Genomic DNA, 14,503 nt, shown 5'->3' on the forward strand with positions numbered 1-14,503 from the left:
ATATAGAGACAATTCATGGTTTTAGATATCTATCTGGTATTACACACACAGGTGCAACAGTGTCCTACAAAACTGTAATCTGACAACCTGAAACTCTGATTATCAGTACGATTTTACGAGAAACTTAGATCATTATTGAGACAGATTAAAAGTGCAAAGAAAGTATATTAAATTTAGGCTCTCCTGAACATATTAACATGCTACATAAAGTAATTCCCATCTAAAACTCGTATAACATTGGATTCTCAAGTGTGGTCACTATTAGATAATGAAACAACGAACACAATTCGACCATACCTAGCTCCACTTAGCCTAGCTTCTGTAAATAAGATGGCTATACAAATCGCAAGGCTCGAATTCAAACTTCTTGGTGTTCACAGATCTTGAGCAGTTTCAGGCAAGCAAGTAAGCAAATGCCAATATCATTTTGTACGGTTTTCATAACTCTTCCAAAGATGATTCACGAATCAGACAATGGATTTTATTCACTATTGCCAAATACTCACATACAAACACCAAATATGGACATAAACACAAAAGTAGGCCTCACACAGTAACAATCATTTTAAAACAAATGCTTTACTAAGGCCTAACAAATCTTTCATTCATTTATTTTCTGAAACATGATTTGACAATGTTCCCTTGTATTCAATTATTTCATTTTAGGAAATCATAGTATAGGGATGTGCAAGCAAATTCAACATGTTAAGCAGTGTTGCAACTACAATTTCATATCACTGTAGATCTGTAAAAGAGAGGCCAAAGAGTGAAGGACCATGAGAAGTACATTATTTATATGTAAAATAAACTTAATCACGAGGGGTGGTCAGAAATGTATTTTTAGTAATTATGATCATACATTTTAGAAGTTTCAGTCACACAATATTTGTGTAAAGTCGATTCATTACTTATCAATATCTAAATTCTTTAAAGCCTTTGTAAGTAATAATTTTCTTATCAACATCACTCTCAAATAAAATTTCTTCAGTACCGAATATAAGTGATATCTGACAGTAGGCAATGCGAGTAAACCACCTAAACTAACTTTAAAATCTAAAATTTTAATCTTAGAACCCTGTCCTACTGAAAACAGGTCCTAAGTTCTAGTAATATTTTGAATTCATTATGTAAATGTAAATTTGTTTCCCAAATATGTCGTGATGCAATTTTATTGCAATCTAATATTGTATCTGCTCAATTTAATGATATATTTTTTAGGTTAATTCAGTATTTTATTAGTTTGTTGCGTCAGCAATGCAAGTGCAACAACAATGTGATTTGAAGCAGTTTAATACCAGTTCTTTTATTTATCTGTTTGTAGAATTTACACAGCATTGCAAATGTTGATAATATATTAATGATTAGGGGGCGGATGTTGATGAAAAGTCATCTTCTTATTTTTCACATTAGGACGATGCCTATTAATATAGAAATCCTTTCTATGTTAAAATGAACGAAAAAAAAAATTTCTTATATTGCATTTTTTGACGTTTTTGAACTAATAGGTCATTTTTATATTTTTTTCTGCATTTTTAACACTTTGAAGAACTTTTAGATCATTTGGAATGGATTTTAATTTCTTCTTTAACGGTAGATCTGTTAAATTATTTTCTAAGTAAATAAGTCAGTAGTAATTACCTACTGAATAAGTGAATAATAGTGAAGTTTGAGTTTTTTAGTTTGGAACAGACTCTAAAGTCCATCCCTCTTTCCACTGAAGGCTTCACTTCATACAACGAAAGTAATATAAAATGCTTGACAACAGCTTAGTTTAAGTGAGGGCTTTGACTGACCACCTCTGATTGAAACACATTGTAAACCCTCATTATAATCTATAGTTTTCCCTTAAAACCTCCATTTTGTTGCATGTTCTTTTCCTTCATCTTAGCCAAATTCCAGGAAGTTGCCTCCTCTCTCCGAGATTTCCAGGGCAGTCATTGAAACAGGGCAACTAATTTTTAAGAAACTGTGGTGCGAGTACGGTGAATAATATTTAAATGTCATTTTCTTTTATTTTTTATGTAATTTTTCCATTAGTTTAAGGGCATTTTAATGATCATTTTAAGTAGATTTTTTAGGTAATCAACATCCGCTCCCTATTAATTTACACTTTCAAGAAACAGTGCCCTGCAGAATTCGGGTCACGATCTCTTATTCAATGTACAGCCAATATATGCAATTATATATTTGAAGACATTGTCGATATTCAGTTTTCCTGACCAGTTCAGAATTTCAACAAAACTTACGCGTTACAAAATCAAAATGAGGCTGCTGTTTTATTCGTCTTAATCCCAACACGTGGAAATTTAAACGACGAAGCTGCAATGAAGAGTATTACACGGACATTCTGATGAATGACTTGTAACCATAATGTAGCTCAGTATGCGCTGGTGAATTCTTAAAACCTTTTTGAAAAATCTGTTTTCTTTTATATTTCCCCGTGCACAAAATTTGAGAGTGACAATTGACTGCTAACTTCCTATCAGCGGGAAAAGTTAAAGAAATTAATAAAATAGTTAAAATGAAACAATGGACTGGAAATTCTTAACGTAAAACAAATACTGAAATTTTCGATGGAACTGTTTATTATTATACATACTCACACATCCCCACTTAACAAATGCCAAAGATTACATTTCTTTTGATATAAAATTAAAAGAGGACACAGAGATGTGGTAAACAGACAAGGGGAAGGACCGATGGAATATATGGAGGAAGGGAATAAAAACTCACCAGCTCTCTCTTCAACAAATTTAATAATGAATAGTATATTACATGCACCAGTACAGTACGGAGTGGTAAGCAGTGAGACATGCAGGAGAGGATGTGCAGGACTCCAGGGTCATATCAACACACAACGTCATCATCCATTGGCCAATTGTTTCACCATTAAAGCACAATCTTCATCGGCCAGGAAACACACAGAAAGCCGAGAGTTAAGTCGCTTAACACCAAGCCCACTCAAGTAAGAGTTTTAAGTTCCAGCAACAAGAGTAACTAGTAAAACTCAACAAGAGAACCAAGTAAAATATCTTTCTAATACTCGATAACAATTATTAGTATATACAATAGTGCATTTCTATATAGTTCCACGCTCCCGTATCTTGATTCTTCGGCCTCCCGAAGGAGCCGTAGGCAGAAGAGGAGAATGGAGAGAGGATAGGTATTTCAGAAGACATACAGAGATACACAACACAATGCACGCTCGTGAAGAGCACTGGAGGACAAACACCTACTTCACGTACACTCTGGAACCATACTTGCCTTTCTGGGGGAGGGCGAGTATGGACTCGTTGATGGGGGTACTGCCCAGATCCTCGAGTAGCTTGCGTGAGCGAGTGGGCATGTCAGGCAGCAGCGGCATGGCGTGGAGCGTGAAGTCAGTCAGTGGGGAAAAGTCGGACAGGCGCTCGTACACCCCGGCCGTGTAGTCGTCGGTGCGGAAGGTGGACGCGATGCGGTCCATCGAGCGGTCCTCCTCGGAGCGGCGCGGGGAGTGCGCTCGGTAGTCGAAGTGCAGGCTTCCTCCCCGCCCTGAAAGCAGCAACTCGTCGATGGACTTGAGCACGCTCGACGTGCCATAGCCTCCTCCCCGCCCCAGCTCCGGCCCGGGGTGAGGCGTGAAGCCCAGCTCTGCGCTCTCCCGCAGTCTTGCCAGGCGCAGCAGCTCCTCGTGCAGGCGAGCGTTCTCCTCGATCTGCTGGCGCCGTCTCGCTATCTCCGCCTTGATCTTGGCTTTCTTTTCCTCTCGAGTCAATTGGTCGTCGTCGTCATCACTGCCGTACGGCGAGGGGTTCCAGGAGCGAGGCTTGCGATGCTTGCGCACGTCATGGCGTCTCCTTGCGTCTATTCCTGCCTGGCCGTCACTTGACCGACGCAAGCTGTACCTGAAGGTGACAAACATCATGTTAAGTAAAGGCTCATTCACAATGAAAATTAAACATAACGTAAGCGTTAACTTAAGAATATAAACGTTACGATAAAATTAAAGAAGTCATACCATCATTCACGATGGGAACATAAACATAACCGCAAACATACTTGGTAACCATGGAAACATAACAACGACGCCATTTCCTCATATTCTGTAGTATACTTCAGCGCTCCACGAATGTGTTCTGTTTGCAAATCACGTAAGCATAAGCATGAAAGTTTGGAGTTTGCAAGCTTTCATGTTAACGTCTTACGGTAATGTTTATGTCAATGCTTATGTGAATCATTGTGAATGATCCCATTTGGTAGCCTGGGCGCAAACTTCTGCGTTTATGTTACGGTTATGTTTAATTTTCATTGTGAATGGGCCTTCATTCACGATGGGAACATAAACATAACCGCAAACATACTTGGTAACCATGGAAACATAACAACGACGCCATTTCCTCATATTCTGTAGTATAAGTTACTTCAGCGCTCCACGAATGTGTTCTGTTTGCAAATCACGTAAGCATAAGCATGAAAGTTTGGAGTTTGCAAGCTTTCATGTTAACGTCTTACGGTAATGTTTATGTCAATGCTTATGTGAATCATCCCATTTGGTAGCCTGGGCGCAAACTTCTGCGTTCATGTTACGGTTATGTTTAATTTTCATTGTGAATGGGCCTTCATTCACGATGGGAACATAAACATAACCGCAAACATACTTGGTAACCATGGAAACATAACAACGACGCCATTTCCTCATATTCTGTCGTATATTTCAGTGCTCCACGATTGTGTTCTGTTTGCAAATCACGTAAGCATAAGCATGAAAGTTTGGAGTTTGCAAACTTTCATGTTAACGTCTTACGGTAATGTTTATGTCAATGCTTATATGAATCATCCCATTTGGTAGCCTGGGAGCAAACTTCTGTGTTTATGTTACGGTTATGTTTAATTCTCATTGTGAATAGGCCTTAACTACATGCTGACAAGTTTTCAAACAACAGTTCTAATGAAGATATCAATTTAATCGATTAATCAACCGATTACCTGATTAATTAAAAAATCCGATTAATCAATCAAACGTGTTCTAATCGATTAATCGAACCAATTAAAACTTTCGTGTTGTAAAGAAAACATAACTGCCTAGTGAAGTCTGTATATCACTCGGTGCACTACACTCTTAAGCTATGATTGACAGGACATTAGTATACATCGATGTCCTTGTCTTCTTGCTTTAGAAAGCTAAAAGTATCTGTCGGATACAGGGGGGAGAGCCATTAATCCTTCCCATTGAAGGCTTTAAGGAATCAACCTGGACAAATACCCAATGTCCCATCCCTACCTTCCCGTGGTGCAGCTGTTAGTAAGCATAATTTTACAAGCTGAACTAAAGGTGGGGCTACTCATCAATTAGCACTGGTCAGCTTGATGCGTTAATGACTGAATTTGGTATAATTTTCCTCTATTCAATACCTAATTCCCTCTTTACCCTTTCCTATCCAGTCCTCTGACTGAACTCTTACTTTCTTCGACCCCAAGGCATTAGAGCATTCGAGGCCTAGGGGTTCATTTCCCTTTCCTTCCTCCTCTTTCTACTTTTCTGTTCCTAGTGCTGGCCTGCTATGGCACTAAAATCGTCCTCCAGTGGCTTAAGGAGGGAAAGCTGGTGATCAACAAGATCTCCCAGCTAGGTCCAATGGACCCGTCGTCCAACAGCAGGTGTGGTCCTCCAGACATTCTGGGGGTTGTGTGTGAATGAAGTAGCCACCAAAACGTTAAAATATGGTGTTCACTTAAATCGGCTACAACTTGCCATTTTCACTCCAAAATGAAATGAATACCATTAAGGTAAAATTATCCAGAGGTAAAATAGTCCCCCAATCGGATCTCCGAGCGGGGACTACTTTAATGGTACAGAATCAACATGATAATATCTTCGAAAAATATTGGAGTGCAAGAGATCAAATGACTTTATTGTCAAACGCCTGGCATTAGAAAACAACAACTACTGTAAGTACAACTATGCACAAATCCTTCCTAAGTAGTCCCTTCTTTTTGAAAACGGGGCTTAGATGACCATTTACTTTCACGAGCTATGGAAAGGACGTACCGTATGTCGTATTTTATTTGCGGACATATTGTACTTTGTCAAAACTACCATCCGAAAGTAGCTGAAAGTTTCTATTGGAAGAGGGTTAATAATCCGAATAATTGTACTTTATACTTCTGTTTCATCCACATGCACCTGAGTTTATCCATTAGTTGTTAATGAAACTGTCAAAACTAGCTTTCTATGGCTCTAGATTATCTGCTCACTTTCAAAGATTGTGCGTGATTGCTGGTTATTCAGAGGTCAGTGCATTTGGTGTTATATACTTGTAAAATTCAGTTAGAAATGTGGTTTGCAAACCGTTGCGCGTAAAACTTGACGAAAGTTTCGGATTTAAATTAAACGGCTGTGGAAAGGTGAAGGACAGAAAAAAACAGTGTTTTGTAACAAATGAGGAAAATCGTTCAGTTCTAGTGGAAGCACACATTGTCTCCAATATCATCTTAAATATGTTCTCCCTTTTCAAGGTGAATCTATGTCTATTAACGTTGCTACTTCCAGTTCATCTCCTCAAACAATGCTGAGCACTTGGTAGTGAAGCCTGTATCCTTGTTAAAGGAACTGAAGGAACAAATAAACTTGTGAAGTAATCAGCGTATTGGCATGTTTTGCTGGAGCAAAGAGATGTGATTGTAAATAAGTGCAAACTGGAAACTTCCGTATTTCCAAACTATTTGTATACATCATCAGTGCCAATTGCTTCTTAACAATTATTTGCGATATACATCAATAGCATTAAAAATATCTGTGTTCTACTTTACTTACTTACTTACTTACTGGCTTTTAAGGAACCCGGAGGTTCATTGCCGCCCTCACATAAGCCCGCCATTGGTCCCTATCCTGAGCAAGATTAATCCATTCTCTATCATCATATTCCACCTCCCTCAAATCCATTTTAATATTATCTTCCCATCTACGTCTCGGCCTCCCTAAAAGTCTTTTTCCCTCGGGCCTCCCAACTAACACTCTAGATGCATTTCTGGATTCGCCCATACGTGCTACATGCCCTGCCCATCTCAAACGTCTGGATTTAATGTTCCTAATTATGTCAGGTGAAGAATAATATGCGTGCAGTTGTGTTGTGTAACTTTCTCCATTCTCCTGTACCTTCATCCCTCTTAGCCCCAAATATTTTCCTAAGCACCTTATTCTCAAACGCCCTTAACCTATGTTCCTCTCTCAAAGTGAGAGTCCAAGTTTGACAACCATAAAGAACAACCAGTAATATAACTGTTTTATAAATTCTAACTTTCAGATTTTTTGACAGCAGACTGGATGATAAAAGCTTCTCAACCGAATAATAACAGGCATTTCCCATATTTATTCTGTGTTTAATTTCCTCCCGAGTATCATTTATATTTGTTACTGTTGCTCCAAGATATTTGAACTTCTCCACTTCTTCAAAAGATAAATTTCCAATTTTTATATTTCCATTTCGTACAATATTCCCGTCACGAGACATAATCATATACTTTGTCTTTTCGGGATTTACTTCCAAACCTATCTCTTTACTTGCTTCCAGTAAAATTTCCGTGTTTTCCCTAATCGTTTGTGGATTTTCTCCTAACATATTCACGTCATCCGCATAGACAAGCAGCTGATATAACCCGTTCAATTCCAAACCCTCTCTGTTATCCTGGACTTTCCTAATGGCATACTCTAGAGCAAAGTTAAACAGTAAAGGTGATAGTGCATCTCCTTGCTTCAGCCCACAGTGAATTGGAAACGCATCTGATAAAAATTGACCTATAGTTCTACTTTACAGCATATGAAATTATTATAAAATGATATTAGGTGCTTTTGTTCAAACTTAACAAACATTGTTTAAAATCGATTAAAATTCGATTAACCGGTTGATTAATCGATTAAAAGCATCCAGTTAACTGATCAAAATTTTTAGACCATCGACAACTTAATAAAAATACATTTGAAGTGTAAAAAGTTGTAAGATAGTATTGTAACATAACCCTACACCAAATTTGCATACAAAATGTATTTTCACCAACTCATATTAATGTGCAATAGGTCAATACAAGCTGCTTTAATAATAGAACACCTTATTAACAATAGTAAAAATAATAACAATGCATGCCCTTTTCACTCATTTAAATAAATACTTTCATGACACTAACAACAGCAGTAGTGGTGGAAGTGCTAATATTGACGAAGAAGCAAAGAAGTAGGGTGGGAAGGAGAGGGAGACGTTAGTGATGAAGGTGAATACAAGTCACAATGCTATCAAATAGAGACAATATATGTACAAATGAAAACAAACATCGTTGTATGTTAAATCTAGAGAGTACTTCCATTTCCCAGTGAAATTTATAGCGGACAAGACGGCGTCTAGTGGCAGATTTTTGTACAGTATCCCGTTTCCCCTACCAACATTCTACAATTTCTCCATTACCCATCATCATCATGCAGTGCTATGTAGTTTGCCTCCCATGGTCTGCATCAAGGGCAACACCTATGGTGGCTAAAAGAACTATAGCTTTGATGCATCGCCCATAGGTGGGAACGTTTGGGTGAATGACGAAAGTCAAGTACCTGCCACTGGGGGAAGGGGGGAGGATTTAGACAGTACAATGAAAAATAATGGGGCTGCATTGATGTTACTCGAGCTTCTATTGGAAATTCTTTGTTTCTTGATTGCTTAAACGAAGAAGCCCCCTCACCACATCAAGGTGTCTATGAGGGTATTAAACGAAAGAAGAGGCAAATTGAAGTTATCAGTATCTAACGAACCAGACAGCTCTATGACACACAGTGACCACACCTCAACTCTGGCTGTTAACTTTGCACCAAAAACGGATGTTCTCTGAACCAAATGATCCTATTTTAATTATTTGCGTGTAATAACAGTTAAGAAACATGTCAAAGGAATTATCCTTGCAGGAAATGAGTGCTCTCTGGACCAAAATGATCGTATTTTAATTATTTTAATACAATTTCAGTTATAAGTAACATATTAAATGATTATCCTTCTATCAAACACGGATGTTCCCTGGACCAAATGTTCTATTTTAATTAAGTAATTACTTTATATTTACTTCTAACAAGTGCAGCGGAGCGCACGGGTATGGCTAGTCATTAATAAAAGTAACGACAGTTAACAACCCATATAACTATAATCTCTTCAAAATTTGTACCACACTGAAAAGAAAAGCAGTTCATTATTACAGGGCGAGCAACTTGAGCTAGCTGTGCTACTATCTCAACATGACTGCTCCACAGGAAGCTCACTTCCAACATATTTTGTAAGACTAAACATGTTAAATTCCACGAATAAAGTGAGTAATGAAGGTTTTTTTTTTATTTCCTCCCTGTGTATGGCTGTATGCAGCAGGCTGGTTTTAAGTTGCTCACCCTGTACATTCTGAAGTCTGATTAGTGTAATATGTTACTTGTCAGCGATGTATGCAATGGAGGAGGAAAGAACTGGCCACCCTACTCCATTATCTTCTGGCTTAGTTGCCTTATGAGTGATGCCTAATCGGTATCACTTATGAGGTTTCAACCTCTCTTGGACTGTTGACTGAACATACACACTCTGTACATTAACGGATACATACAGCAAATAATTTCAGAGATGCTTATTGTCATGGCTTAGCAAGTGGAAGATCTTCTACACCAAGAGTTAGATCCTTTAGTCTATTCAGTTCTTAAGTGAGGTCACATTAACTATGTTGTTCTAAGGACCTTCAGTACACCCGCTTCTTTTAAGTTGATAACAGCAACATTTTTTTAAAGTCAGTAATCTTACATTTATAACAAGTTTTCTTACCACTCACTAAACAATTAAAGCAGTGAGATCAATAACTATTCAAGTCCACTTCTGGTCATTCATTTTTCGCAAATTTGAAATTAAATTTTGGATATTTCCACAAGTATTACGACTTTAAAAGTTGGTATACTACTTTGTCTTGATCTGTAAAACAATCAGAAATATTATGTGCAAAAAATAACACATAACCAATGCTAACCATACATACAATAACATAAATACAGACATGGACAGACATGGAAATCCTACACATACAACCCAAAAACCAAACACTCAACACACTAGAACAATATGAAATAAACACATCCTAATCAAATTCTCAACACACAGATCAATTTCAGAACACACACACTATTTGACACAACTCTTCATCACACAAACGCACCCACACAACAGGCAGCGAAGTTGAGATGGTGCCGAGACACAGAAGGCTCTGAGGATGGTGTCAAGTAACACCGAAACAGCTGTAAGCCGCACATGCTTACATAATTAACACGAGTAAGATCGCCATTTAATCAATTATTTAAAAAATAATAATTAGGGTAAGAAATAAAAAAAATGTTTTTTGCATTTTTCTCGAAACTTCTGTAAATGGACTTGATTGGTTATTGATCTCACTGCTTCAATTCCATGTACCGACACTATAAGTTGTATATACTTTACTACGGTATGTCTTTCATCTTTGTTTCTTTCATGACTGTGAAAAGTATACATGTCTACTGATTTTATAATTATCATGTTAGCATATTTTTTTTTGTCAGATATGTTCACTGTCCTATGTTCATAAAAATGACTGAATAGTGGCAACTGTTACAATTTGATCTGTTTCCTTAAGGTTTTTTGTTCTCACACACGTCTGAATTTATCCATTTTGAGGTTAATTTCTTCCTCTCTGGCAAAAGGAAACATTTACAATTTAAATAAGCCTTGATTAAGTCTGAATGGCTGCCATCTTGATTACGATTTTATTAATTTCACTCAAATTTTGTAGAGAAATATCAGAACAGTAGAGCAACTCTGCCATTTTTTAACTGTCATGTTCACACAACTGTGATCAATGTACGAAATCCTACCATAAGTTCGAGGAATTTGAATGACACGTGCAAAGCGGATACTGCTAGAAATAGCGAGCAGCACCCTTTCTGATCCAGTGTGGAAACTGCCAGCAAGTGGAGAAGACGCAGCGTTGAATGTTGAATTACAGTAAAACCTCGATAAGACGCGCCCGCTTATTATGCTATCCCGTGTAATACGCTTTTTTTGTCCAGTCCCTGCACATTTCATATATAACGTCTTTATAAAATACCCCGTTTGTTGCGCTCAAGTCCCGCATAATACGCTGTTTTTGTGGAATATTTTCGATGTAATTTTCAGCAATGTACTGTAACAGCAATGAAACATCTTGGTCATTGAACTCACTGGTGCCACTAACCTGAAAAGTATTGGTATTCGACCCTTTACCTGCGCATTTAAACCTTCATACCTTAGTATACCCCACCCTCTTGTTACGCTCTCTTATTCGACTCTTTACCTGCGTGCTTAAAGCCTACATACAGTTACAATACCCCACCCTCTTGCTAACCCTCTCTCTCAAACAGCATTCCTCACTCGGCCATAATAAAATTCTGGAAATTTTTGCTGGGCAGTTTGTTGTTCTTTAGTGTATTGAAGTGTCTATGAATGTGATTACAATGAGTGTTAAACAAAAAGCGCTTTCTGTGTCGGAAAAATTGAAAATCTTACGAAAGTACGATGAGAACAGTACTCTTACTCAGAAACAACTCTCTGATTCATTAGGAATCCCATCATCGACATTAAGAACGATAATAAAAAATCGCGACTCAATCACTACAGTTGCTACGTCGTTGGGAGGATATAATCGCAGGAAACTGAAGTGTGGTAAACATGAGGACTTGGAGAACACGCACACGGCAAACAACTATACAACAACTAAAGAATTAAGTACACTACATATTGTAAATGTCTTTGATGTACAGTATAGTAATTACATAATGGAGTAATACTGTATTACCTTTCATGAATCATGTATTTCAATAAAGAAAAATGCTAATAAATACTGTATGTAAGTCAAAATTAGTATACCCGCCTAATATGCAGTCCCAGTTAATACGCGGTTTATACCCGGTCCCTTGAACAGCGTCTTATCGGGTTTTACTGTATGTAGTTTGTGTAACATAGTGTCTTAGTGCTTTGACGATAATCTACATAAATTGTTGCTTGAATCTTAAAGAAATAAAACAAAATTTAAAAGCTACAGAAAAACAATGCTATGAGCCACAGTAAAACTTTTTTATTGTTACAAACGTTAAGAGGATGGATGAAGATTTTCGATGATGAATGTTCAAGGGAACCATCAATAAGCATAACACCAGAAAACATTGCCAAAATGTGCGAGGTTATTTTTGCAGACTGTGGGCAAAATATCCACATCAGCTTCTTGTCTATGCGGATGACGTGAATATGTTAGGAGAAAATACACAAACGATTAGGGAAAACACGGAAATTTTACTTGAAGCAAGTAGAGCGATCGGTTTGGAAGTAAATCCCGAAAAGACAAAGTATATGATTATGTCTCGTGACCAGAATATTGTACGAAATGGAAATATAAAAATTGGAGATTTATCCTTCGAAGAGGTGGAAAAATTCAAATATCTTGGAGCAACAGTAACAAATATAAATGACACTCTGGAGGAAATTAAACGCAGAATAAATATGGGAAATGCGTGTTATTATTCGGTTGAGAAGCTCTTATCATCCAGTCTGCTGTCGAAAAATCTGAAAGTTAGAATTTATAAAACAGTTATATTACCGGTTCTTCTGTATGGTTGTGAAACTTGGACTCTCACTCTGAGAGAGGAACATAGGTTCAGGGTGTTTGAGAATAAGGTGCTAAGGAAAATATTTGGGGCTAAGCGGGATGAAGTTACAGGAGAATGGAGAAAGTTACACAACACAGAACTACACGCATTGTATTCTTCACCTGACATAATTAGGAACATTAAATCCAGACGTTTGAGGTGGGCAGGGCATGTAGCACGTATGGGCGAATCCAGAAATGCATATAGAGTGTTAGTTGGGAGACCGGAGGGAAAAAGACCTTTAGGGAGGCCGAGACGTAGATGGGAGGATAATATTAAAATGGATCTGAGGGAGGTGGGGTATGATGATAGAGACTGGATTAATCTTGCACAGGATAGGGACCGCTGGCGGGCTTATGTGAGGGCGGCAATGAACCTTCGGGTTCCTTAAAAGCCATTTGTAAGTAAGTAAGTAAGTGGGCAAAATATCCTGGTATCTGTGGCGTTGTCAGGTTATCATATGGGGCTGTTCAACCATTTTGTCCAGATAAGTTGAAAGAACAAGGACTGGGTTCTCCACCATGAAAATGTGTCTGCTTGCTCATCACAAGTTGATCAGCAATTCTTGGCTTCTGAAACATGACAGTCATTTCCTGATCACCCTATTCTTCTGATCTTACCCTCTGTCACTTTTTCCCATTCCCTCAGCTGGAAGGGTGTCATCTTGATAAGATTGTGAAGATCCACGCTGATTCGCGACAAGTGCAGCCGAATGTTATATTCATACATATATAAATTCCATATATCCAAGATTCATGGGTTCAAATACTGTCAAGAATGATGGATTTCCTCTCGAGTGTCATTTATATTTATTTGTTACTATTTCTCCAAGATATTTGAATTTTTCCATCTCTTTAAAGGATACATTTCCAATTTTTATATTTCCATTTTGTACAATATTTTGGTCACGAGAGATAATCATATACTTTGTCTTTTCGGGATTTACTTCCAAACCTATCTCTTTACTTGCTTCAAGTAAAATTCCCGTGTTTTCCCTAATCGTAGATTTTCTCTTAACATATTCATGTCAATCGCATCTGATGTAACCAGTTCAATTCCAGACTCTCTCTGTTTTCCTGGATTTTCCTAATGGCATATTCTAGAGCAAAGTTAAAAAGTAAAGGTGATAGTGCATCTCCTTGCTTTAGCCCACAGTGAATTGGAAACGCATCTGACAGAAACTGACCTATACGGACTCTACTGTATGTTTCACTGAAATACACTTTAATTAATCGAACTAGTTTCTTGGGAATACCAAATTCAATAAGAATATCATATAAAACCTCTCTTAACCGAGTCATATGCCTTTTTGAAATCTATAAATAACTGATGTATTGTACCCTTCAATAACTAAATTTACGTTTTATATTGAAATTAAATTAAATTTAAATAAATAGGTAGTTGAAATGAAAGCCCTGTATGTCTACTGAGAAAAGGATTGCTCGTGATAATGAAGTTCAAATCAACTTTTGACGAGCAAGTTATTGCAAAAATTAAAAAAATTTGTAATGAAACACTAGGGAAGTGTTTTATTTTCAAATAACATAGCTAAATAAATAATCAAAAAAGAAACTGCAAACCACCAGCTGCTATGATAACTACATTACTAGTAATGCAATTCCTCAAGGATCAATATTAGGTCCCCTACTTTTTCTAGTGTTATAAATGAGCTTGCCCCCTAATAAAAGATGTAGGTCATCCCATATTATTTGCAGATGACACAAGTATAGTAATTACAGCCAATAATTCCAACACATTCCAATCTTCAACAGAGGAAATTCTCTTCAAAATATGTGACTGGTTCTCAGT

At 37.4% G+C, this 14,503-nt stretch overlaps 1 protein-coding gene across 11 annotated transcripts in view; it reads right to left on the reverse strand.

The window, feature by feature from the left end:
* The window catches only part of LOC138713882 (protein piccolo-like), a 281,309-nt gene that overhangs the window by 82,537 nt on the left and 184,269 nt on the right, over positions 1-14,503 (reverse strand). For all 11 annotated transcript variants that reach the window (XR_011336004.1, XM_069846380.1, XM_069846385.1 and 8 more), the window contains one exon: positions 3,265-3,887. Coding sequence is in view for 10 of the 11 variants with exons in the window: in XM_069846380.1 (XP_069702481.1) it covers positions 3,265-3,887 (623 nt within the window). In the remaining variant the exon portion in view is untranslated. The remainder of the gene's footprint in view (positions 1-3,264; positions 3,888-14,503) is intronic.

The sequence above is a fragment of the Periplaneta americana genome, chromosome 14 (genome assembly GCF_040183065.1).
Source record: "Periplaneta americana isolate PAMFEO1 chromosome 14, P.americana_PAMFEO1_priV1, whole genome shotgun sequence".
NCBI lineage: Eukaryota > Metazoa > Arthropoda > Insecta > Blattodea > Blattidae > Periplaneta > Periplaneta americana.